At 53.2% G+C, this 26,028-nt stretch overlaps 3 protein-coding genes across 3 annotated transcripts; 2 read left to right on the top strand and 1 right to left on the bottom strand.

Moving 5' to 3' along the window:
* The first annotated feature begins 949 nt into the window (after positions 1-949).
* On the top strand, positions 950-5,820 carry TEKT2 (tektin 2). The gene is made up of 9 exons (XM_062509174.1): positions 950-1,105; positions 1,485-1,610; positions 2,274-2,479; positions 2,941-3,084; positions 3,572-3,686; positions 4,029-4,136; positions 4,521-4,664; positions 4,869-4,948; positions 5,619-5,820. The coding sequence occupies exons 1-9, from the start codon at positions 950-952 to the stop codon at positions 5,818-5,820; spliced, it is 1,281 nt and encodes a 426-aa protein (XP_062365158.1).
* Positions 5,821-6,202: 382 nt separating this feature from the next.
* ADPRS (ADP-ribosylserine hydrolase) lies at positions 6,203-13,462 on the top strand. The gene is made up of 6 exons (XM_062509186.1): positions 6,203-6,431; positions 7,769-7,865; positions 8,628-8,835; positions 8,924-9,108; positions 9,200-9,300; positions 9,792-13,462. Exons 1-6 carry the CDS (start codon positions 6,203-6,205, stop codon positions 10,082-10,084), a joined length of 1,113 nt encoding a protein of 370 aa, XP_062365170.1. The 3' UTR covers positions 10,085-13,462.
* Positions 13,463-15,513: 2,051 nt separating this feature from the next.
* On the bottom strand, positions 15,514-21,978 carry COL8A2 (collagen type VIII alpha 2 chain). The gene is made up of 2 exons (XM_062509187.1): positions 21,804-21,978; positions 15,514-17,435 (listed from the first exon to the last, which is right to left on the bottom strand). The coding sequence occupies exons 1-2, from the start codon at positions 21,976-21,978 to the stop codon at positions 15,514-15,516; spliced, it is 2,097 nt and encodes a 698-aa protein (XP_062365171.1).
* Positions 21,979-26,028: the final 4,050 nt, after the last annotated feature.

Genomic DNA, 26,028 nt, shown 5'->3' with positions numbered 1-26,028 from the left:
ACGGTGAGAGGGGGGAAAGAGGGGGACGAGAGGGGATCGACCGCAAAAGGTGAGGGGAGAGTGTAGAGGTCGGCTGGGAACTGAGAGTGGAGAGGGGGCGGAAATCGGCCGGGAGCGGTGAGGGGAGAGAGCGGCCCGGCCCGGCCCGGCCCTGAGGCGGGATGGGATCCGAGCGCCCTCATCCCAGCCCGGGTGAGGCTCTTTCCCCTCTTTCTCCCCTTTCCCCTCTTTCTCCTTCACCTGTGGTCGGACCCCTCTGCCCCGCGGCCCTTAGTGCCCTCCCTCCGTGTTTCCTTCCCTTCAGGCACTCCTGGCCCGTACATCCCTTGGTGTCCGTGGCTGTGCTCAGGGAGCTCCGGCCCAGCGCTCTGTGTCCGCGGGTGCTGGGGGATTCTGTCCCAGAACTGCTCCTGACCGTGGGTTTGGGCGCCTGCAGCTCCCTCGGGAGCTCCTCGGGCCTTCTGGAGTGAGGTCTGCAGTTTCTGCCGGTTTTGCAGCTTGTGCTGGGTAAAAAATGAGCTTAAAAACTGCTGTTCCTTCAAAGCCTTGGAGCACCCTGGGGTCACAGCCCTGGGCTGAGCCTTCAGTGGTAGCGCAGCAGAATCAGTCATGTCCTTAGCCGTTTTTGCCCAGATTTAGTAAATACCGTATGGAAGCTGGTGCTGTGAGCAGCTCCTTGTCCCTGCAAACAGTTCTGTTCCTAGGGAGGGACAGGTGAGACAGGTGCACAGGGTTTTTCCCCCTGGCCCAGGGCAGAAGATGGCTCCCATCACCTGCCCTTGTACTCCCTCATTTTAAGGCCATGTGTCTGCATTAGGCCAGGTGCCAGGTTGCAGCTTGCTGCTGCTTTTGCTTTTCTCCTGAGGAGCTCTGTTGTTTTTGGCTGCAGCTCCATTTTGGGTGTATTCCCATGAATAAACACATAAATATTTTGCTCTCTTTCAGCGAGATGGCCTCCCTTAGTGTAAAGGCAGGCCAGCGCTTCACCTTGCCAGACTGGCAGAACAACTCCCTCCTCATCTCGGCCGACGCGGAACAGCAGCGTTACAATTCCCATCATATCCGGCAGGAAGGACAAGCTCTCCGCAATGAAACCGGCAACCAGGTGAGCCCTCTGCCACGGGGGCTGCTCACAGGTTTGTCAGGGTAGTGGGCTGAAGAGCTGGGGAGAGTGTCTAGATTTAGGTGTATGGATGAGGGAATAAAGGGCTTTACCTGTCTAGAACATTCTAAATATGGACATTTGCTCCCTGTAAACCCACCTGCAATCTGTACTGTCACAAAATCCCTGCGTGTGTTTCTCACGTTCACTGCCACTCATGTTGTTCTCTGTGCTCTTCATTTGTGTAAATGACTGTGATTCCAAATGGCAACGTGTTGTATTCCTGTGAAAGGCTCAGTCAGTCCTGAAAATGGGGAAAGGCTTCAGCAAGAGTCACAACTACAATTTTAAAAAGATTAATGGGATTTCTCTCTAACTCCAGGCAAGATGGGATGAGCACAAGAGTCGAACCCACCTCAAAGATCGTATCACCAGCGTGGACAGATGGAGAGAGACCCTGGCCAGATGCCTCACAGACATAGATTTGGAAATTGATGCCTTAACTAAAGTATGTTGGGAAGGCAGATGGCTGGAAATGAACTTACACTCTGAACATGGGATGTGAAATAACTGAGGCTTGTCTTGTGCGATGGGCAAGCACATCTGGAGTTCAAGGGGGGCTTCTCACTATATATATATACATATATATATATGTGTGTGTGTGTGTGTGTATTTTTTACTGAAATCCATACTTGATGGAATGACTTCCTGGAAAACAAACCAGTGTGTTCTTGGCTGAGCCAAGCCATGTCATGCAGCTGCATATTGCATGCTCCTGTTTGGATTTCTGTGTGGATTTTGTTGTTTGGACTTTTTATAGATTATCCTCTGAAGGATAATAAGAAATATGTTAACACCACCCTTCAAAAATTTCGGGGTTTAAATAGAGAATAGTGGTGGGAAATATCTGATATGTAAGTTCCAAATCCAGAGGCTGCTGCTGCTTCTGGAGTTGTTAACCCACAGCAAGGTGTGATTTTCAATGCAAATGGCAGGTGTAGAGTACTAAGGTGTTTGGCTTTGGCAGTTTTTATTCCAGACTTGATGAAAGGTTTCAGTACTGCAAAGACAGTATGAGTCACTCTTAATGATGGCATGGGTGGGTTCCCCTTCCTTTCTCTCTCCTATCCCTAAAAGGTCCCCCCCACACCTGGTTGATTGTTTTTTCTAGATGAAGGAAGCAGCAGAAAATGCCCTCCAGGCAAAGAACTTGTGTTTGGATGTTGCCATTGAGTGCCTGACGTTCCGTGAGAGCCGTCGTGACATCGATGTGGTGAGGGATCCTGTGGAAGAGGAGCTACTCAGAGAGGTGAAGGTGATTGAGAAAACCAAAAAAGAGCTGCAGCAGCGAGTGGATGACACCTTCAAACAGCTTTGGTGAGGAGTGACAGCTTTTGGCCAGTGATCCTGCTCTTCTTGCTTGGCCCCAGATACTTGTGCCTCTAATGCCACACTGAGATGGGCAGGGAGGCAGGGAACCACACAGGAACCCTGAATGATTATCAAGGTCTGGGGTTTGGCAGGGAAGGGTTTGTCAAGGGAGACTTCACAAGCACCCTTTGGAAATTTTGTCCTAGATCTCTTGTGACACCTGCCTTGGTTTAGTAATCAGTGGCCACAAGATATTAAAGCTCTCAGGCACTGATACTCTGTGGGAATCCTTTGCAGCTCCGTTCTCCAGCACAGAGCCCAGGGCAGCCAGGCAGGCAGTGCTGGGAGGGTGGGAGCTCATAATTAATTTCACAGAGATGACTGACGTGGTGATGAAGGCTTTGGGAATTGTGAGCTGCCCCTGACCTGGGCCTGCTCCCTGCTGACTTCAGCCTGGCTCTCCACAGCCTCTTAAAGGAAGCTCGTCAGCAGCTGAGCTGTGACCACAGGCACAAGGTGGAAGCTTTGGAACTCGATCGGCAGTGCGTGTCCTTCAATCCCACCTCTGGCAGCATCTCCTTCAAGGTCAACCCAACACGGATCCCAGATGGGTAAGGAAAGAATCTGTCCTTGTGTGGCCAAATCTGCCCTGAGCCCTGGAATGCTTTTTCCTTCCATGCTGTGTCCGGGCTTGATGGGTACAGGTTTGGAGAGAGCTCAGAACAGAAGCTGGCTGTGGCATGGAGAAGCCACAGACTTTTGAGAGAGAGCTAAATTTCCTCCACAAACCCAGTGAGGGTCAGGTGCCCTGCCTCCCTCCTGCTTTGCTGTAGGTGACACTCAGCAGTGTGGTGTGACCTCTGGCACAGCTCAGGGGGACCTGCTGAGCATTTTCACTTGCCTGGCATTATCTTCCATGGTTTGGATGTGTCCCTGGGTGGAGCAGATGTTGGGCCTGGTGAGATTCAGTCTCTGAGGAGATCAGGCAAGATGTGACCTCCAGCTTTCCAGAATCATTTTGTGCTGCCATTCTGGCCTGCAGCAGGTGGTTCCCTTAAAATATCTTGCAATTTATTTTTGTAACTGATTTGTTCACAGAACAACTGCACTTAGTGAGTGGGAGCAGAACAGCCAGCGCAACAAGGAGCGTGCCGAGGCAGAAATGAAAGCCTCAGTGGATCTCCGAGGAGCAATCACACTTACCATTGCCCAGGTAAACTGCTCCCTTGGCCCAGAATCTGTGGTGCCATCCTGGATTTGGTGTGGGAGAGTAGTAGGCAAGTCTCTGGATTTGTTTGGGAGCAGCTGTCCTCCTGGTACAAGTAGGAGCTTGGTTATACTGCAGAGCTTGCAGCAGTCTCAGCAAGCAGGAGGACGCGTGCCTGTCCATTGATCCCTGCCTTTTGGCTACTGGGGCAGTGTGACCTGCACACATGTGGCAGCAGCCAAACCCAACTGGTTTTGCTACTGGGTTTGTCTCAACCTTCCAGGCACAGCTTCAGGGGGGACACAGACACCTTGCAGCCATGTGTGACTGGAGCTGTTCTCTCCTCAGACAAACAATGAGCTGGATGCTCAGCGTATAGCTACAGAGTTTGCGCTGAGGAAGAGGATGAGAGATATGGAAGGAGCCCTTAATGAGCTGAGATGGCAGGAGCAGAACGTAAGTGTTGTTTCTTTGGTCATCAACTACAACAACCCTGGCTGGGATGGAATCCCAAAGGCAGTTTGTTACATGGAAAGCAACTCAGCCAATACTCGTAGTTTCCACATGTTTGCTGTTCAGTGGCACACATACGATCCCAGCAGTATCCCACCTCTCAGAATTGCTTCTCTAGCACTGCTTGGCAGCACTGCCAGGTTTCGGACTTTTTATTTCACCCCTTGTCTCAGCAGCACCATCCTGGTCCATGTGGAAGCAGAGGATTCAATCCTCAGAAGCCCTTGAGTAAAATCTGTCCCCAGCACAGCAAAATTCCCAGAGACATGGGGGTAGTTTCCCAGCGTGTATCTCGGGTTGTCCCTCATGACACATGTCTATCCTTAGACCTTGGAGGAAATTGCTGAAATGGAGGAGGAGATCCGGCAGTTGGAGGAAGATATCCGGAAGAGAACACTGGATCTGAAAGTGGCTCACACCCGCCTGGAGACGCGCACCTACCGGCCCCACATGGAGCTCTGCCGGGATCAGGTACCTCACCTGGCCTGGTCCCTGCAGGGAACTGACCAGGAAGGGGGCTCTGAAAAACGTGGATGAGTTTTGGAGCAGCTGAACAATGGATCCTACAGTGACATAGCAAAGCAAGGAAATAATGTCAGAGCTGGGGCAGAGGGAAATGAGGGAAGTGTGGCCTTTGGCAAAGCCCTGTTAAGTGCTGTCCCCTCCTCCCTGCAGGCTCAGTATGGATTGACAGAGGAGGTCCAGCAGCTGGAGGGGACAATCCATGCACTCCAGCAGAAGAGGACAGAGTCGCAGTGAGTGTCCAGCAGTGCCCAGCACTGCCCTGAGGGGATGTGGCTCTGTGTGTCCCTGCTCTGGGCACACCTCCAGCACCTGCCTTTTGGTGCTCGTGGTACTCGGGCTCATGATGGGCAGCAGTGTTTGGGCTTGGTGGGTGCAGGGTGCAGGCACAAGGGGTCTGTGCTGGGAGGAGAATGGGGCTCCCACAGCACTTGCTTGAGTCTGAATTCATCCAGGCCCTGACTATTCCAAAAGGGAAAAAAAAGAGTGACAAGGAAAGAACAGAAGTGCTGCTGTGGGCTGGCAGCTCCACAGGTGCACATCTCTTGCTGCCCTCCCAGAGCAGTGTGTGGGCTCGCTATTCACTGCCCCAAACAATGAGTATCTGATGAGTTTGCTCTTTGTACAGGGCCAAACTCTGCCAGAAAGTGGGAAGTTGGGTGTTTCCTGTCCTGTTTAAAATCATGGAATATCATGAGTTGGGAGAGACACACAAGAATCATTGAGACCAACTCCTGGCCGTACACAGGGCACCCCAACAATCCCACCCTGTGCTTGAGAGCATTTTCCAAATGTTCCTTGAGCTCTGGCAGGGTTAGGGCTGTGACCATTCCACGGGGAGCCTATTCCTGGGAAATAACGCAGCATTTGATCCCAACTCCTGTCTCTTCTGCTCATTCCCAGGGATGCCTTGGATGCTCTTTACCGACAACTTCACCGCATTCAGACCGATATTGGCTACAAAACCAATTCTCTGCAGCTGGACAACAAGTGCATGGATACCCAGAAAAAACTCGTGGTCCCCGTGGAGAAGTTTGAGCCAGAGGTCGACGCTGTCAACCGCACCAGGAACCTGCCGAGGAACAGTCAGCTGGAGCTGGCTTAGCACGCCAGGAATTGTGCAAGCGCGGGGGAAAACTCCCGGTGATTCAGTTCCGTAGCGAGGAAAAGCGACATCTGTGTCGTGTTTGGGGAGAATGGAATTCTCCTCCTAGTTTGTTTTATAACCGTCTGGTCCTTGGATGATGTTTACAGCCTCCCGCGCTCCGAGGAGATTTATAAACAATAAAGGGCCTGTCCCCAGCTGTCATCCGCGGTGATTAAATCCAGCTGGATTTCAGGAGGGATTAAGGGAAAGGCGCGTGTGTGCTGCCGGCACCTCGGTCCTCCGGGCCGCTAGGGGGCAGTGTTCGCGGAAGCGCCTTCGGTACTGCGGTGCACACTGCCCCCCTAGCGGCCCGGAGGAAGAAGGCGCCGCGCGCGGCAAGATGGCGGCGGCGGGTCCGGCCTCGGTGCCGGGGCGGCTCCCGGCTCGTCCCCGGCCTGGCCCCGCTCGGTTCCGGGGCTGCTTGGCCGGGGCGTTGTTGGGAGATTGTCTGGGAGCTGTTTTCGAAGGCAGGAGCGTCGTGAAGCTGCCGGAGCTGCTGAGTTTCCTCAAAGGGCTGGAACCGGCGCCGCCTGAGGAGGGAGGGGAGGCGGCGGGGAGCGCACGTGGAGGTGCGTGAGGGGAGTGCGGCGGGGAGCGGGGAATGCCCCCTGGTTCCCCACTTCACGCACCCCGCTGTGCACCACCCTCGGCACCCCAGAGACTCGGGTCAGACCCCAGCACTCCCCAGGACTGGGCTTGGGGGTGTTTGTGTCCCATTCCCTCCGCACCCCTAGGACTGGGCTTTGAGGTGTGCCCAGCTAGCAGAATCCCCAACCCCTCTGCTCTGTTAAACGTGGGTGCCCCCAGTCCTTACCCCTCACCTGTTGTGGGGCATCTCCGCTGTGACTGCCGTGGCTGTCTCCTGCGCTTCTCTGTCCTGTGCCCCTTTGCTGTGGGGGTTCAACACCCATTCCTGATTCCCTCGGGATGCCATAGGGACGCTGATGCAGAGGGACCTGTGGTTTGCTCTGCTTAGCCCATGCTGCTCTTAACTCCAGGGAGTTGAGGTGGAGCGTGCTGTGAATTGATATGGCAGTGCTGCGGTGTCAGCAGGGAGCAGAGGTACCAAAACTTGAGGAAGAGAAGACTGAGAGAACAGAGTTGTTATTTAACTCTCAGGAAGTGATTGTAGCCTTCCAGTGCCTGAGGGGAATCTGCAGGAAAGATGGAGGCTATTGACAAAGGCCTGGAGTGACAGGACATGGGGACTGGTTTCCCACTGCTAGACAGCAGGGTTAGATGGGATATTGGGAAGGAATTTTTTTGCATGAGGATGGTGAAGTCCTGGCATCGGTACCCCAGAGAAGGTGTGGTTTCCCCATCTGTGGAAGTGTCCAAGACCAGATTGGATGATGCTTGGAGCAATGTGGGATAGTGGAAGGTGTCCCTGCCTGTGGCAGGGAGTGGAACAGGATGGGCTTTAAGGTCCCTTCCAACCCAAACCATCCTGGACATCTGTGATTCTGTGTTGGCCTTATTCTGTTGTCCATATATGTCTCTGGATGTCAGACATCTTCTCCTGGCTCTTACTGATCTTGAAGTATATTCTGTGCCATTATAATTGTGGATGCAGCTCCCTGGCTGTGTCTCCTTGCTCTGACAACCATGGATGGCAGTGTCGACCACAGAGTGCCAGGGAACTTAAATTCCAGACAGGTTTGGGTTGGAAGGCACCTTAAAAATCATCCAGTTTCACCCCTTGCTATGGGCAGGGACACCTCCCACTGTCCCAGGATTCTCCAAGCCCTGTCCACCTGGCCTTGGACACTTCCAGGGATCCAGGGGCAGTCACAGCTGTTCCAGGCAACTTGTGACAGTCAGGCCTTGGAGATGAGGGTGGTGCTGGCAAAGGGCAGGAGCAGTTTGTCTGTGGCTGCTGGTGTCACTCTGTGCCCTCCCGTTGCAGAGTCGCTGCCGTACACGGATGACACGGCCATGAGCAGGTCTGTGGTGCAGTCACTGCTGGCCAGGCAGGAGTTCGATGAGGTTGACATGGCCAAGAGGTAAGGAAGGTGTAACCATCACTGTGACTGTCTCTGGAAGGGGACAGGAGCTAAGGCAGACTAATTCTACTTTTAATTGCTAGTTTTTGGAGGGGAAAAGTTAGGAAAGAGGTGGTTAATCCTTTAGTTTGTTGTTGCTTTGTCGTGCTTTGGACTGTGCAGCAGCATCAGCTGCAGTGTGGAGTCTGAAGCTGCCTTGACAGGGCAGGGCTGCTGTGTGTCAACCTTGTGTGTGTTCACCTTTGGGAGGGAGAATGCTTGGAGATTCCAGAAGCATTTTGTTTCATGTTTATTTGTTGCTTTTTGTGTTTGTACTGCCCTTAATTTAGTGTGGGAATAGGAGTGAGCTCAGCTTGACTCTGTTTATGATCCATTTCCCTGTTGAATCCCCAGCCCTGAGAGCATTTGGTTCCACTTAAGGGAAAGCATTTCTTTGTTTAGAAAACTCTTCCATTGAACTTGAACAAAAGACTTTACTTGTGGTTGTGACCCACAGAAATGTTTCTAGTTTGCTTCTATTTTGAGGCAGAGTTGAGAGGGAGACAAGTGGGTTATGGAAGGTGAAGTTTATACATCCTTCTTTCACACTGTTCTTTGGGAATTGTTTCCCTGCAGAACTGAACCACTGAGCCCTGATTGTCACTGATTTACGTGTGTGTTATTAATTCACTTCAGCAAGAGGCTTCATCCAATCACAAGCCCCAGTAACAGACCAACTCCCCCCCCCCCCCCCCCCGGTGTTTTCCCCCCTGCCCACACCAGGTTTGCTGAGGAGTACAAGAAGGAGCCCAATAGGGGCTATGGGATGGCTGTGGTCAATGTCTTCAAGAAGCTCCTGAGCCCCAAGTGCAACGATGTGTTTGAGCCTGCGAAAGCCCAGTTCAATGGGAAGGGCTCCTACGGGAATGGTGGGGCCATGAGGGTGGCTGGCATCTCCCTCGTCTACTCTGACATCCAGGATGTCAAGAAGGTAATGGAAATTCTGGGCTTCTCTGGGTGTCCCTGCCACCAGGGGAGTGTCCCAGGAAGCTTTGCTGTCACCGGGGTTTCTCTGGCAGTTTGCGAAGCTGAGCGCGGAGCTGACCCATGCCAACTCCCTGGGCTACAATGGGGCCATCCTGCAGGCCCTGGCTGTGCACCTGGCACTGCAGGAAGGGCTCAGCAGGGAAACCTTCCTGGAGCAACTCATCAGCCACATGGAGCACGTGGAGGCAGATGACAAGTCTCTCAGTGATGCCCGAGCGTGAGTAGCTTGGGAAAAGCCCCAGCCCTGCTGTGGTGGTTTGTTCTGGCTCTTCACATTCTCTCCTCTTCATTGCATTCTCTCTTTGCAGGCTGGGGTTTGAAGATTTACCATTTTCCAGGCGTCTAAAGAAAATCAAGGAATTTTTGGAGCTCAGCAGTGTTCCCAAAGCAGATGTATTGTTTGAGTTGGGTGAGTACCTTTTAGTACAAGTGTTGGGAAAAGCTGGAAGCAGGACTAACTGAGCAAGCTTGGTAGGTGTTCCTCTTCAGCCTGTGCTGCTTGTCAGGCACAAGAGTATGCTGGAAAAGCAGCCTGTGCACACCAGTCAGCAATTCTGAGTCCCGCCCCAGTGATTTCCTCTATGTATTGACAGGAAAAAATTGCCTTGCTAAGGGAAATTTACCTTCCATAATGTTTCTTAACATTGCAAGATCTCTTTAGGGCTATTGGTCATCATGTTGAATGGGGATGAGTAGATGTGTATGGCCAGGCTATACTGGGGTAACTGGGAATTGCTCAGCAGGATATGAGTGGTACTGGGGGATTTCCGAGGGACAAACTTTTGCACCTTTTCCTGGTAAAATCCATGATACTGTTATGGAAAGTCACTGGCAGCAGCAAGTTGGAGTAGGAGGGGAAAAAGAAGGAAGCTCAAAGGGTGCTGACGGGCTGTGTTCCAGGCAATGGCATCGCTGCACTGCGCTCTGTCCCCACTGCCATTTACTCCTTCCTGCGCTGCATGGACGCTGATCCTGACATTCCTGACCACTACAATGCCCTGCAGAGAACCATCATCTACTGCATCTCCCTGGGGGGGGACACAGACACCATTGCCACCATGGCGGGGGCCATCGCCGGCGCCTATTACGGGGAGGAGCAGGTGCCCCCAAGCTGGGAGCAGAGCTGTGAGGCTTTCCAAGAGACCCAGAGGATGGCCAAGAGCCTCTATGAACTCTACTGCCAGCGGCTCTGAGCTTCTGGGCAGCTCCAGGGCTTTCCTGAAGACGAAGGGATGGTCAGCTCTGCTTCTCTGGTCAGACCCAGTGGTTGATCCACACCATCGGCTGATGCCAGCGAGCCTCACCTGGGAACAGTGCCTGCTGCTGTCAGCTGGGAGCCAGAGCCAGCTGGGAAAAGAAGGGACATCCCCTTCAGTCACAGATCATCTGGGAAGTGGCTGCACTTGGACAGTGGGTGCAGCTCCCTGAGTGTACACGAGTGTCTCATTTTCTATAGGGTTTCTGCTTTGTCCACCACTGTGCCATTTGTCATTGCAGTTATTGGCAGGTGTCTTGAATCTGTGGACTTTCTCCATTTTCCTCTGCTCCTGTGTCCATGGGCTGTGTTCTGGTGGTCAGTGACTTGTCCAGTGGCTTTGGGAGTCTCCACACCCCTGGTACAGCAGGTCATTCTCAGCTGGCCAGATAAGGGATGTCACAGGAGACACCAGAGAGGCCTGGTGGCCCAGGTTGTCACCTGTGCTGAGTTAGGATAATGGAGCGCAGATTTCCAGGGAGGTTTGTTGCCTTAAAGGCAGAATGAGAAGGGCTGGAGAATGGAGAAGGGATTTCTTTACATTGCTGTGGCTCAGTGAGAGACCTTTGATGCCTGCAGAAAATCCCAGCTGGCTCACTGTTCCTGCTGGGAGAGGGTGTCACTAATTGCTGCTCCTCCTGTGTCCCTGACCCTGTAATCCAACAGGCACCTGCTGCACTTTGTGTCCCCTTGCACAGCTGCTGTCACACTGCTACATCCACTCTGGCTGCTCCTGTATTCCTAATCCATGCATCCTGTATTTTTAAAGTCCTGTATATGCCCAGAGCACCAAGTGAGATTCCTGTTTAAATCACAGAATACCCCAAAATGAAATGACCCACAAGGATCATGAGAGTCCATTTCCTGTGGAGTGCAGATCTGGGAGTTGTAGTAGTACAGGTATAGAATGCCTGGCTCTGCTGCAGTCAGTCACAAAAGTGACTTGAGCAGGATGCTGGAGTTAACTTATCACAGTCTCAGCCTCAGTACTTAGTAAAAATTGCCCCAAAATTAATGGGAAAGGTGGGTTAACTGGGGACATTGTTATTTGCAAGAAGCTGGTACTGGTGGCCAAGAACATTCTAGCACAGCTGTGTTCCAGAATTTAAAACCTTTTCCTAATTGAGCTGGTCAGAGGGAGAAACAGCTTAAGAATGGCACATCTAGAAAGAGTTGGAAGCTTTTAATAACTGAAAACAAAAAGTCATCATATGGAAATGTTTATAACCTTAAATGTGACAGTGTAACTCTTGTTATTTCTCCAGCATGTCTTGTGACACCGGGAAGTGGCCATGGTGCTCCCTGGTGGTGTCAGCACGTGGTGGCTGTCAGGCTGCATGCACATGTGGGAATCTGGCTGCCACAGGTCCTTCCAGTTTTCCCTGTAGTTTTTCTCAAGTGCCAGTCTTTTGTGTGATGCTATAATGAGTTTTCCTTGTATAAATGGATTCTTGTCCTGGGAATGTGGAATTTTGGTCTGTTGTATATTTTTGTATTGTGCTGCAGCTGTAAAATACCAGGTTTTCCACATTATTCTGCCAGAAGGGCAGCTGGATTCATGTAATTATTTAAAAGAAGATATTTTTCTTTTAAAGCAGCTTTATAATTTTAAATGTTTGGAACTTCTGACAAGCAAAGAGCTCCTGTTTAAAGACTTGAGCTCTTTGGGCATGAATTTGGATGTGTATAAAACCCTTTAGTTTCCCTGGAAAGAAGTAAAGTCCTCAGTTATCTTTGTTAAGTAGGCACTGCTCCTGTATTTTCACTCAAGTCATGAAGTTGTACATCCTCAGTGCCAAGAGGACCAGGAGTGGTTCTTGGTACAAGGGTGAATTGACACTTGGCATTGCAGGGAGGGCCTTTGGAAAGGCCCCTTTTCCTTCTTAGCCTGTGGAAGGAATTCAGGTGCTGGAATCCAGCCTCTGATGATGGTGCAGAGACCAGGGAATTCACTGGGAGCTTCAAGAATGGCAGCAGGAGGATGGCTTACTTCTTGGAAGGAGCTTTTGAAGGTGCCTGTGTGTCAGCCAAGCTTGCCTGGAAATGTTTGGCCTCTGCCAGGTGAGATCAGGTGGGAAAACATTTTCTTCTCTTTGGACTGTGAGTCTGTGAAGGTGCTTTGCAGGTGATTCAGCAGTCCTGAGTGTTCCTGACTTGCTCAGGATGGAGGCTGGCTGTGCACAATGTGTGTGATGTAGGATAAAAAATCATGGGAAAAAGCCACACGAAATGTTAAGGGAATCTCTTAAGGCTTCAACTTGAATCCCTCAAATTAATAATCACCAGGCTGGAAGGATCTGGGTTTCAACCTTTTCTAAAACTGAATTTCTGGAGATGGGAGTCTTCCTTAATCACAAGAAACATGCAGTAGCCATTAGGGAATCTGCTGGGAATGGGTGAGATGATTTGAGGTGGAAATAGAGTGTAAGAGAACTGTATGAGGCACAACAAGTCCCAGCATAAAGCACAGCTGAGCCCACCTCTATACAATAAGTTTTATTGATGTTTGTCAATACAATCAAGTACTGCAGTTTTAGTTGTGAAGAGCAGGTCAGTTTTGGGTCACAAAGAGTGCATTTTAAACCAACTTTTACTAGGACAGTGCATGTAATAAGTATTTACAAAACTAAAAACCTCTATATACTAGGTTAGAAATGAAGATACTAGAGGCAAATTTAAAAAAAATAGTAAGAATTTGTATATAAAAATGCACATTGTAATGCAGTTTTCAGCATTAAAAATAGTCATACCTCATCCAACCCAACCTTTTTTATTCTTGTGATTGAAACCAAAATCCCACACGCTCACACACACGACAGAAAACAGTCCTTTCTGCTGGCTAATATGTACTCAGTATTCCAGAAAAAAGTCCTGGAGAGTGAACAGCCTCCCTCATCCTGTGCATCGTTTTGTTTTTTTTTTTTTTTTTAGCCTAACTATGTGCGTGTAATATCTTTGCTTTCCATTAGTGTGTAAATGTAAGAGGTTAAATAGCTGCAGGGGGTGATTATGGGTTCGCTCTGCACGTGAAGGAAAAGTGGAATTACAAAACAGTATCTACAGCACAAACTTAATCTGGGGGTGGCTACAGTGAGGAGTTTGGTCGTTGCTTTTTGCCAGCTTGAACAAGAAGTTTAGAATGAAGCAGAACAGAACAAGAAGAGATGGGCTGTAGATTAGGCACAGTATAAATAAGTTGCTTTGAGGAGCAGGATGAAGCTCCCACCAGGCGTGGCAGCTCCTGGCCCTGCATGGGGCTGGACCAGCTCAAATCCCTCTGTTCTCCACAGGAAAGGAGACAAGTCCCCTCCCAGCACCCTCCCCTACCAAACCTGGGCTTGGAAAAATTATCTGAGCTTCCACTTTTAATTTTAGGGACTGTTCCTGCTGGGAAATGCTCCTGTTCCTGCTGGGAGATAGCCTGTTAGGAACACAACCCAAATGGTTCTGACCCTGCCCTCAGGAGTTAAAATTATGTCCAGTGGGATCAGACACCTTTCAGCTTGAGAAGTTTCATCTCTGCATGAAACTTGCAGCTTTAAGGAGAGAAATTCACAAGGAGGAGATCTCAGGGAAGGGACACACGGCCCCAAGAGGTAGTGCCCAGCACACTGCCCTTCCAGCTGCAAATTTCCTTCTTGTGTTATCTTAACTTCAGGGGTAGGTGAGTTTTGGAAAGGAAGGCCTGAATGGCAAAAGGCAGAAACACAGGACAGGCTTGAGGAGAAAACAAACAAAACAGAAACAGGAGAAGAAAAGTTGTTTAAATATCTCATAGAGTCCATCTGGAAAACAAGCCCAGTCCCAGTCTTGCTACATTTCTTTGGCCGTCAAACAGGCTTTGGGAAAATGCAAAGGACAGAGCTGGTGACCAAATTATTGCTGTTTCTCAGGGATGTACCTTTGCAGACAGACATGGAGTGGGCTATGCATATCAATTGACTTCAGCAGCATGCTCCTGGCCTGGGATGAGCAGCATCCCTGTCCTGGAAGTGGCAGTGACCGTTCTACTGTGAGAAAACCTGCAGGATCTATGTGGGGCAGTGCCCTCATGCCTGGCCCAGAGCCCTGCAGCTCATGCTCAGGTCAGTAATGCTCCAAGCATTAGAGAGACAAAGTGGTAACAACAGGCAAATGTTGATTTCTTTAATCTAAGTCACAGAGTGGCCTCGGGGCTGGTGCCCTGCCACAGGTACATATTGCACTACACTTGTAAGTGATGTTCTTAAATGGGTCATAGCACCATGGTGAAATCACTGCATGGAAAGTTAGAACCAGCACTATTTTTTCTTAATTACAAGATCCCCAGAAAAAGGCGGGGGGGGGACACCAATGCAAGAGTTCGCACATCCCAAAATAGTGAGACAGGAAAAGCAAGTTGTCCATCAGTGGCACTTCCTTATGACACATGAGCTGGCAGCACCATGAGCTGGGCTCGCACTGCCATCCTTGTGTGGGCAGAGATGCTCCTGAGGCCAAGCAAGTCTTTGGGCTGCAGAGACAGACGGGACAGGACCAGCCCTTGGACTTCCCAGCAGGTGAATGGAGAGAGCAGATCGTTGTTCATCATGGGGTCCCAGCTTCCCTCACTGTCTTTGGAACCGGTTGTGGCATCCTCCCAGGTACCAGTGCCTGGACGATTTCATTCCTAAAGGTGCTGGGGGGGGGAGGGTTAAAAATAATATTTACTTCTTAGAAGAAGGTGCTTATGCAAAATGTTCCACTCTTTAGGATTATAAATCCACTGAATCCAGAGTGAATCGGAGAGACTGCCCCAAAGCACAGTCTGGAAAAACAGGCGTCAGCAAGCCTGGAACTTGGGCATCTGATGGTTTGGAAGGAAATTTCTCAATCCAGCTTGGATCCCTGCTGCTGTATGGGTTTTGTGTAAATGCCTGGGACCCTGCGTTGGTTACCAAACACGCCAGCCATGACACAGCTGGATTTATTTATCTAGCATTCCAAATGGGAAATGAGGGCACTTGATACAGACCACGAGGGTCTGGTCTTTCAGCTGACCCTCTCTGGATCACAGAGCCAGATCCTTGCCATCCCAAGCGTATTCCTGTGTTTGATGTCCAGTCACTGGGGTATTTATTCCAAATATGCTTTGTTGAGGAAGTCGCTCTCCTCCCTCCCTTCTCCTTCCCCCAAAAAAAGAAAGATGGATGGATAGATGTCTCCTTCCCGATTACCCTTTTGACTCATAGATCAAACAGCGTGAAGCAAGGTCCCATGACAATGTCTTGCATGTTCTTCCCAGTGATTTTTCTTTTTTGTATTAATTTTAAAACACTTTTTTTATCCAAAAAAAAAAAAGACAGTTTATGGCTAAAGTAGATGAAAAGGAAGTGTTCCCAACAGCTGTTATGTGGGGCAGAGCAGGAACCCGGAGAAGGAGGAGTGGATGTATTCTGTGGAGTACAGCCCATTGGCCTGGTCTGAGGGCATTTGTACCCAGACCTGGTCGTTCTCCTTGAGTTCAAGCACGGCACTGCCCGAGGCCTGGTCCAGGTACCCCTTTTTGTACTCATCGTAGGTGTAGGTGGCCGGCACGTTGTTCTTATACAGGGCCACCCAAACGTTGGTCCCTTTGACATGCACATGGTAGGCAAAGTAGTAGATTCCAGATACAGGGCAGGTGAAGATCCCGGTGACTGGGTTGTAGCCATTGTACCCATTGTACAAGGTCCGGTCAAACTTGACGGGCATGCCAGATGCGGGGAAGGGAGAGGTGAGGATGGCAGTGAAGGCCGGCGCGATGCGGGCAGCGAGCTCTCCTCGGCCATACTGTGGTTTTCCTGGCTTCCCATTGCCCAGCACAGCCCCCTCCACACCACCGTCCGGCAGGTGCAGCCCCGCGATGCCCGTCTCATCTAGCACTCCTGGCGCTCCTGGTGGCCCAGGTGGCCCTGGTGGGCCTGGTGGCCCGTTCAGCCCTGGTGTTCCTGGCATTCCGGGCGGGCCAATGGGTCCGGCCATGCCAGGTTCACCGGTCTTCCCGTCACCGGGAATGCCAGGGAGCCCAGGCTCCCCTTTCAGGCCTGGTAACCCCTGAGGCCCCATGGGACCAGCAGGTCCTTGCAATCCGGGGATGCCGGAGGGGCCCCGCAGCCCCGGCTGCCCTGGGATCCCACCGTCCCCTTTGGGCCCAGGGCCACCCGTTAATCCAGGCACCCCCGGAAGGCCGATGAACCCTGGTTCACCTTTGGGGCCCGTTGGGCCAGGAGGTCCCAGTGACCCGGGCAGGCCCCTTTCTCCCGGCACCCCTGGCTTCCCCGCAAAGCCATTCGGGCCCTGGTCGCCACGCATCCCTGGCATTCCCGGAGGCCCACTCGGCCCCACATCCCCCTTAGGGCCGGGCAGCCCGTGCTTGCCTGGCAGCCCCATGGACCCCGGTGGGCCTGGTGGGCCGATGATGCCAGCAGGGCCTGGCTCACCCGGCTCCCCATCAACACCGGGCTCCCCCTTATCACCGATGGCTCCCTGTGCCCCAGGCTGCCCGCGGTCTCCTTTCAGGCCGGGCATGCCTGGCTTCCCATAGCCCGTAGGGCCTGGCAGGCCAGGAAGGCCACGGATCCCGGGCTCTCCCTTCGGTCCCATGGGGCCCTGTATCCCCGGCACCCCCGCGGCGCCCGGGACACCGATCCCATCGATCCCGGGGGGGCCCCGCGGCCCCACAGGGCCGGGCTCCCCGGTGACACCCGGCCCACCCGGGGGACCCATGTCGCCCTTGTCCCCGGGAGCACCCGGCAGCCCATCAAGGCCAGGCTTCCCAATGCCGGCAGGTCCCGGGGGCCCCGCAGGGCCAGGAGGGCCCCCATTCCCGCGTGGCCCCGGTAAGCCTGGCTTCCCCACGCCATTTTCACCCTTCATCCCTCGTTCTCCACGGGGACCTGGCTCTCCTTTCGGGCCAGGCTCTCCCCGAAACCCAGGCAGGCCAGGGCCACCCTGGGGACCCGGCTTCCCATTGACAGAGAGGCCGGCTGGCCCGGGAAGCCCCGGTGGGCCAGGAAGTCCCCTCGGCCCTTGCTCCCCACGCATGCCAGGCTCGCCTTTGGCTCCGGGCATCCCTTTCATACCCGCCTTTCCAGGGAGTCCTGGGATGCCGGGTTTCCCAATGCCCGAGAAGCCAGGGGGCCCAGCGGGCCCAGGCTGGCCGTGCATTCCTGGCTTCCCCGTGCCTGGTTTTCCTGGGTAGCCGGGGGGCCCAGGGGGTCCACGTGGGCCAGGCTTCCCAGGCGGTCCTGGCTCCCCCTTGAGGTCCATGGGCAGCAGTGGCGGCATGTCTGTGAAGAGAGGAGAGACACAGTGTCACTAGAGCTGGCGGTGGGCAAGGAGTGTCCTTGGGATGTTGGAGCCAGGATCTCTGAGTGGCCTGGGCTAGGCTTGAAGCAGAACCCTTCAACTTAAACATGGAAGCAGCTTCCTGAGCCCCCACGTCATCAGGGCTGTCCTAAGGCAAGGTCAAAGCCGAGAGTTCTCATTCCAGCTTCACATCCCTCCATGATATCAGGTGACACCATGGAAAGTGCCAGTGCTTGCTGTCAGCTCTGACAGGGCTATTTTGTGATGAGTTACTGCAGGGTTTTTTTGACGCTGGATTCAAACCTCCTGCTGCGTCACTTCCCAGCGGCCTTGAAAGCACCGTGGGATTCAGTCACTCCTGCCTGGGCTCAGCTGACAGGATGGCGACAGAGTGAGCCAAGACTGAGGATAATCCCTCAGCCCATCCTGCAAGTCTAGGGCCTTGGGAGACCTTTAATCCTTTCGGATTAAAAAGAAAACTCTTGGACATGTACTTGAGAGCCTGAGGAGGCAATGGGTGTATGGGTTAGGCCATGCCCACAGTGCTTGCTGGCGCAGCTCCCGAGTCCAGCAAGGCAGAGGAAAACCAAAAAGCAAAAAAGTTCTGGGGATGGAAGAGAAGCCAAGAGCTGGGAGGGAAATGCAGCCTCAGCTGTGTCCAAATGAGTCAGCCCAGCTGGGAATAGGCCACAACCACTTGACATTTCAAGAATTTATTGAGGTCTTTTGCAAACGGATATAAGAAAGAAACTAATTGGCTGAGAGACTCCAAAGGCAAGGAAAGGCAGATGACATGCCCACCACAGCTCAGGATGGAAAGCACAGACGTGAGCATAAACAACTCCTCGAGGCATGCCCAGGCAGGGTGTCACCTCCCATGTGATGCCAGGAAAGGGTGAGAAAGTATAAATCTGACAAACTCTTTTTTTGGTCAGTTTGGAATGAAGAAAATACTTGACAGTCACATGTACATAGGATGATGATGAGAAATGCAAAAGGCAGAGGAAAGGGCTGTGTCACCTTGGGTGAATTTAAATTAAGGGAGATAATTCCAGTTGGGACAAGACCTATATGGACAAGTTCCTGGGGTGGGAGCAGGATACACAGCTGCATGCCACAGTCCCCAAGGTCTGCCAGTCTGGCCCCCTCAGTGAGCCAAGCTGGGCTTTGGGAGCACAGACACACGTGGTGCTGGGATCCGCCAGCACGGAGATTTCCTCAGTCAACGGGAAAAGCTTACGGGAGATTTGGGACACGTGAAAAGAATAACTGTGGCAGCAGCAGCAGGCACAGCTCCTGGAGCATCAGAGGTGGCTTTGCCTGCCCTAAACACAGCAATTAGCTCTGGCCCTTCCCAGCCTGGTGCTGCTGTGTTTTCCTTTGAATAATGGAAACACTTTTAGAGCTTATCTATAAATCAAAGCTTGGCCCACATCCTGTGGGCTTGTAGCTGTGGTCACTTGGCTCTCTTGATGAAGGAAATATTTGTCTGTCATGACACTGCCACTGGATTTCTGCAAACTTCTGCTCCTCATCCTAGAAAACACTGTAGGAGAGAGGGCAAGGGAGCTGTGCAGTGCTGCACTATTTCTGGGGTTGGTTTCTGGAAAAAAAAAAATTATTTCAATGTGTTTTCTCCCCCCCCCCCCCACACGTTTTCTTTTTAATTTTTTTTCTTGCAATGGTTTGAAATTAATTAGTTTTCTAGGTCATTGTGCATGGAATCAGAACAAGGATCTACAGCTGAGCCCACGAAGGAAGGAAAAAGCACACACACTCTCACACAAGGCAGCGGAGAGAAACGCCAGGCAGGAGCTGCCAGCTTGCAGGCGGCCAAAAAAGCAGACGGGAAAACCAAACCGGGGCCGTCAGCGGAGAGAAACTGGGACACTGCAGCCCCACTGGTGTCCGATTTCAAAAGCCCATGTCTTACCACAGACACATGTCTCAGAGCTCTGTGCTTCGCAGCACCAGCGTGGGGTTCTGTGTTCCTGTTGAAGCATGAGCTGAGCTGCCGTGAATGTTAACGCGGAGCCAACGGGAAGGGGATGGGGCAGGAATGGCCTCTGGGAGCTCCCACCTGGGCACCATGGAGCCTTCCATGTCCTGAGGAGCATGGACATGGCCCAGTGGGTGCAGCAGCCCCTCTGGAGCTGTGTTCATCCCGGTAAGGACCTCTCCTGCCTGGAAAAGGGACCCAGAAGCACCGACCGGCCGGCAGGGGAATAATCCAGGAGGATGGGAAGTGATTCCCAACCATGAGCAGCCAGCAGCGGGTCTGGCCAACACGGCCAGATGACACTGCAGGAAGGAGAGGTTGGCTGCTCTGTGGCAGAGCCCAGCCGAGCTTGTTCCAGAGCTGCTGCCAAGCCCTGTCTCGTGAGAGAGTTTCGCAGGCTCACAGAGATGTTATGCAGGATCAGTGTTTTAGCTTCTCTCATACTGTCTCCCAGCAGTGGGTGCCTCAACATGTCACTCGCTCGTGGGTTTACCTTGCTGCAGGGCCATCGACATGGTTTAAATTAAACCAGAATAAACCCCAATGTGAAAATATCTGCAAAACGTTCTGAGCGTTTCAACATTTAGCAGCATCTCCTCCCCTGAGCTCCCTCTGTGCACTGGGGCAGCTGTTTTGGGGTGAGGAAAGGTGTCTGGCACCTTGAGGAAACCTGTCACTCACCAGATGGCACCTGGAGGCAGGAGGAGCCCCCCGCCCCGCAGCCGGGGGTCCCAGCCCTGCGGCCAGGCTGGGGCAGCCCAGGGAGCCCAGCACAGCCCCCGCCAGCTCGGGGTAACCCGCGGGGGCACGGCACAGCCCTGCGCCGTCGCGGCGAGTCAGCTGAGCTCCCCGAGCAGGGCAGAAGGCCAGCAGGGATTTTCCTTGCCAAATTAGAGGTTAAGCAGAGATGGGAACTCAGTGGGATCCAGGAGGCACCGGCTTCCCCAGCTGCCTCTGTGCGGCCCCACAGCCGGTGGCTCGGGCTGCAGCTGTCCCTGCGTCCCCCTCTCCTGTCCCCCACCTGTCCTCTTCTTCCCAAGGGATTTAGAGGAGTAATGTCCAGGGGACTTCTGTGCTCTGCCCTGCCTCAGTGTCCCCTCTGCCTGGTCTAACGTGACAGAGCTTGTCCAAACCCTTCCTTGCCTCAGCCTGGCACACTCACTCTCTCTCCACCATAGGCAGCATTGCTCAGAGGCAATGCAAGCCGCTCCCATGCATAGGAGGAAGGGAAAAAAAGAAGAGAGAACAGCAGGGAGAGATTTGAATCCAGTCCCACCAGCAGCTGAAGTGTTCCTGTGCTACGCTGGAAGGTTTTGGCTCTGGCTGGGATTCAGGGAGCAGCTTTACAACAGCTGGGAAGGGGGCAGAGAGGGGGGCTTGTAGCACACTTCAGCTCCAGGTTTTGTTGCGTGTTTTTTGACACATGTGCTGAGCTGAACTCCTGATAAGCCATTCAGCCCTCCAGTAAATCAGCCACCGGTGGCCCAGCCTTCTCCAGTTTCTCCTCCCAGAGCCAAGACCAGCTCCTGGGAGGGCCCAGGTCCGTCACAACCCATGGAGAGGCTCCAGTGGCCCTTCCCAAGGACCAAACACCAACCTGGCAGGTCTGGATACCTGAGCCCAGCAGTGCCCCATCTCGTGGTGCTGCCAGCACCCGGGTGGGTGCAGGCAGGGCAGCTGGGGACAGGGGATTACAGAAGGCTGGGGGTGCTGGAGGCCCAGCTGTGCAGTGCAATGACCCTGGTGCCTCGGCCCCTCTGGGTGCCCATCACTCAGTGGGGAGCGATTTAACACGTGTGGAGTTTCTGGTTGCTGCTCTCTGAGGGAGGAAATGTCTCTCTACTGCTCTTCCCTTGCCAGGCTGGATCTCAGCTCCAGCCTTGGCACTCTTTCCTTTCCCAGCTGGTGCAAAATGCAGACAGGGAAACGGAATAGGTGGAGGAGTGGAAAAAGCTTTGCCAGGACAGCTCAGGTTTAACAGCAGGGAGAGGCAGAGACAGCAAGTGCTAGGGCTTCTGTGCCTCATGCTGCTGGAAACGGCTAGGAGCCAGAGGCTGGAGGGTCCCCTGTGTCCCCTTATTCCCAGACCAAGGTGACCTCCAAGCCCCAGCCAAAGGCTTCACTTCCCTGCTGAGCCTCTATCTGTGTGCATCCTGTCCTTTTGCAGCGGGTTAGAGACCAAAATGGTCCCTCCATGATTGGCCAAATGTGTGTTGGACAGCAGCACCCTCAGCTGTGCCAGGCACCTTACAGGAGCTCTGCCCCTTGAAAGGTAAAGGGTGACAAGTGCCCAGTGTCCCCTTCCCACTGCCCCGTGTCCTCCCACAGTCCCACAGAGTGCATCCCTTACCCAGGTACTGCCCTTTGCCTTCACGGAACGGGGGTCCCAGGGGTCCCTTCACCATGGGCTGCATGTACTTGACTTGAGCGTAGCCCCCCACGCCGCCTCCCGCGGCCAAGCGAGGGCCCATCACCATCACCATCGTCCCCAGCTTCACCAGCAGCGCCGCGACGTCCGGCAGCATCCTGCTCCCACGGCTCCTGCAGACAAAGCAACAGTGAGACTGGGTACACACCCCCACCTCACGAGGACCAGCTGGGAGCCTGGGAATGATCCCCGTGGGAGTGGGACTCCTTTGAATTTGCCTTTTTGTGAATCAGAGATATCCTGAACATGTTGCCCTAACTGACACACAACAGCTGGGAGATGCATGGTAAATACAGTTTGTAGAATAGAATCCCAGAATCACTGAGGTTGGAAAAGACCTCCAAGACCATTGAGGCCAGCCTGTGACTGATCCCCACCTTGTCACTAGCCCAGAGCACCATGTCCAGTTGTTCCTCGAACACCTCCAGAGACTGGGACTACACTGCTTCCCTGGACAGCCCCTTCCAGTGCTTGACAGCCCTTTCCACAGAGAAATTCTGTGGAAACCTGAACCTCCCCTGGCACAGCTTAAGGCTTTTCCCTCATCTTGCACTGTTACCAACCATAGGGGTGCCCAGTGGAGTCTTACAGAAGCTGCCCTAAATGTCTGTGGTAGCTCTCACATCCCTTATACACTTTTAACAAATCTAAGAGGGGAAGGAAAAGGCAGATGAGACCTTCAACCCACTGAACCCAGCATTGCTGTCATATCCCTCAAGTGGTCAGGGGCTCCTCTCTAAAGGGCCATGTCTCCTATAGGAGGCACAGGCTGCTGCTGCCAAGCCCTGCCTTTCCTGGGGGCAGCCGGTGGGTGCTGAGCCTCCTAAATGGGTGCTGAGCCTCCCAAGTGGGTGGTGGGCCAAACCCTTGATGTGAGAGCCAGGGACTTGCTGCATTTGTTGCTCAACTGCGGCGCTTCGCGGGCAGCGCCAGGAACTTGCATGGAGGACAAGGGATGGGACACGGGAGCAGCAGCCTCAGCCTTAAGTGCCTGTTTATTTAAAATAAACCCCCTATATAAATACTCTCTTCCTCCAGCAACTCTCCCTGTCAGCTCCACGTGCAGAGCTGCAAACAGATTGATTTGCAAAGAACATTTATTTTTGGAAGCTTAAACAACACGTGACGCCAAAAAGCTTTTTTGCTGCTTTTCCTCCTTCTTGCAATAATTGACCTGTGGTGGTTACTAATGAGAATTAAGCTCCTGGCCTGTCCCGCCAGGGAGCAGGGGCAGGGCTGCTGCATGCCCGGATTTCATCGGAATTTCCTGAATCGCTTTTGCTGAAGCAGCAGTGAAAAAAAAAGCTGCAGCCTAGAGAAAAAACAACCCAAATTAAAACAAAATTAGAGCTAATTAAGTCAAGGGAGCAGGGAGCCCTGGCATGGGATTGTTCCTGATGCCACAAGGGCTTGGCAGGTTTTTGGAGTCTCCAGGGACGAGGCAGCCTTGACAGCTGCTCTTGTGCCTGGAACATGGTCTGGGAGTCAGCTGAGGGCTGGAGGGGACAGGGGTGGCCCTGCCATTAGCAGTACAATGGACCATGTGAGGATGCAGGTGGCTGTGGCAGATGCTGGAAGAGGAGCTCTGCTCTGCCCATCCCACCAGAGCCACAAGCCCAGAGCGGTGCTTTCCCACTGAGACACCTGGAGCTGTGGCTGTGGGTCGGGTGGCACTGCCAGGGACACGGGTGACAGCCACCCCTGGCCTCCTTGGCAGCACGGCTGGGGCCTCGCCGGAATTATTGTTTTTCTGTCTTCAGGGTCGAGGAGAGGAACGCTTCTTTTTATGAAGCATTATTTTACAAGGATTTGTTTAAGGGGAAAAGAATCCCATTTTAAGGGATTGCAGCTGTAAAAATACAGTTTCTGTTAAATAAAAGAGGAGAACAAACCCCTGAATCAGCTATTTACTTGTTTTCCTTACCTGGTATGACCCCTGTGCCTCTGACTCTACCTCCCTCCCTTCTAGCTCTCTCCTCTCCCACCTGGGCTGGATTCACCCCTGCTCCTCCCCTCCACTGGGCTGTTTTCTCAGGATGCTGCCATGGGAGCAGCAACCTGGGGTGGTTCAGCCCCTCACTGTTGGGTACCACATCCTCCTTCTGAGCCCTCAGCCCTCAGAGAGATGTGGGATGCAGGAAAAATGGAGCCAGAGGCAAGGGAGAGGGAGGACAAGGGAATCTGACCATGGTTTAGTTGTATATTGAATGTGAAACTGAGTTCCCTGCTCTGTGTCCTCTGTCACCCCCTTGATCCAGCTGGGTCATTCCAACTATCCCAGTCTGCAGAGCAACAGGGGGAGCCTGGCCTGAGCTCCTCGGGTACATGTCCCTTAACAAAAGTCTCTGTTGCTGTGCTGTCCCACCAAACCGTGCCCGGCACTGGGGCAGGAGGCCTCCCACTACCCACGCTCTCCAGGCAGTGATTTAATAACAATAAAATGGAAACATCTGGAGTTCCATATGATGGATAAAGTGTGCACAACGTGCTTGTGGAGAGACTCTTTCATGCTTGAAATCTCCTGTGTTATGAACTGATAATTAATCACACAGAGCAGCCACACGATGCTCTCATCTCTCCTGGAAGGTCATGAATGGTGACCAATCCATCATATCATGTGTATGGGGTGGCTACAGACAGAGGGGGGTCACCTGTCCATCCTCCTGGGGATCACCTGCCTGTCCTAACCATCACCTGCTCATTCTCCTGGAGGTTACCTGCCTGTCCTCCTGGGGTCTGGAGTCAAGAACCTGCTCTTGTATGGCAAACAGAAATCCCACAAGATTAATTTTTTTTCCTCACTTGGAGCAGGGGAGATGCTTTGGAGGTTCCAATTGTAGCCCTTCCTGGCCCACTCCACAGTGCCTGGGCACTGCAGCCACCAGGCTGGGCACTGACCAGCCAGGCTGTCCTTCAGGAGCAACTCCAGCTCTCCCAGCAAACTCCAGTACGATCAAAACCATCCCCTGATGCAAAACCAAGCCCGGCAGGAGCTGCTGAGCCAGGAGAGTTCATATAGGGGCAGCACTTGAGGGGTCCATGCTGTTCTCTGGGGATGCTGGAGCAGGATGGGGCCCAACGACACCTCACTGCTCAGCTCTGGGGGGAGCAGGGCCCCGATCCAGCACCGAGACCCCTGGCACAGCTTCAGAGCCGCCACCGCCACGCTGACGGTGTGAGTGTCGGCTCCCCTGGCAGGCGGTGAGCAGACGTGTTAAAAACCCTTGGCACGCCATGAAAGCACTGGGAACAGGGAAAAAATCTCACACTTAAAGCATGAGAAAAGAGACAAGAAATGTCACCTTGTTCTTGCAGGAAAACAACCAGCCTGTGCTGCCTCCGTTGCTCCAGAACTGCTTGTGGCTTGTCCTGGGCAGCCTGGTGAGCTCCCAGCATGTTCCTGGTGTTCTCCTGGTCATTGCCAGTGGAAGAGGGCTGCTGCCCCCCACACGGTCCCACTGTCCCCACAGAGCCCATGTCAGCACTCCATGCCTGTGGACTGGGCAATGTTCCTGTGAACACCATGGCCCCACTTCCCCACGGACATGGCCAGAGCTGTTGGCTGAGCTGTGGCTGATTTATGGCCTCTGTTACTTAAATATTAATGAAGGGCCTGGCCGGCCCTGCGCCTGCTCCCTTTGAGGCTAATTATTTTTTAAGTCAATATATGTGATCCACGGGGGATCTGCCATTGTGACTGAAGGTCGGCACAGCGGGGAACTTGTTTAAACCCGGCAGTCAAAGCGTGGTCAGTTTGGGGCACAGCATGTGCTTGCTGGCAGTCACCCCAGCTCTGGCCCCACATCCATCCCAGTGCCACGACAGCCCCACAGAGGGACTAAGGGATGAGGCAGGATGGGGAATTTGATGCATTTCAACTGCATGCCCAGGCTCACTGGTGAGGCTTCATCCCATCCTGGTCCCTGTCCCCATGCCCATTGCTGTCCCTATCCTCCTCCCCATGCCCAAGCCTGTACCCATCGCAGACCCCATTCCGTGCTCTGGGGTCACAAGGCACAGCCACCACTTCTGGAAGCCGTGGCAGAAGCTGGCCCCGGGCTAGGGGTGGGAGCAGTGGGAAGCACCTCGCACTCGCCCGGGGCGGGGGGACGCAGGGAAAGGGAAGCACCGGGAGCAGCCGGCGCGT

Source organism: Cinclus cinclus, chromosome 26, assembly GCF_963662255.1.
Source record: "Cinclus cinclus chromosome 26, bCinCin1.1, whole genome shotgun sequence".
In the NCBI taxonomy this organism is placed as follows: Eukaryota; Metazoa; Chordata; class Aves; order Passeriformes; family Cinclidae; genus Cinclus; species Cinclus cinclus.
The sequence above is the reverse complement of the archived record's forward strand: the minus strand, read 5'-3'. Positions and strand labels throughout refer to the sequence as shown.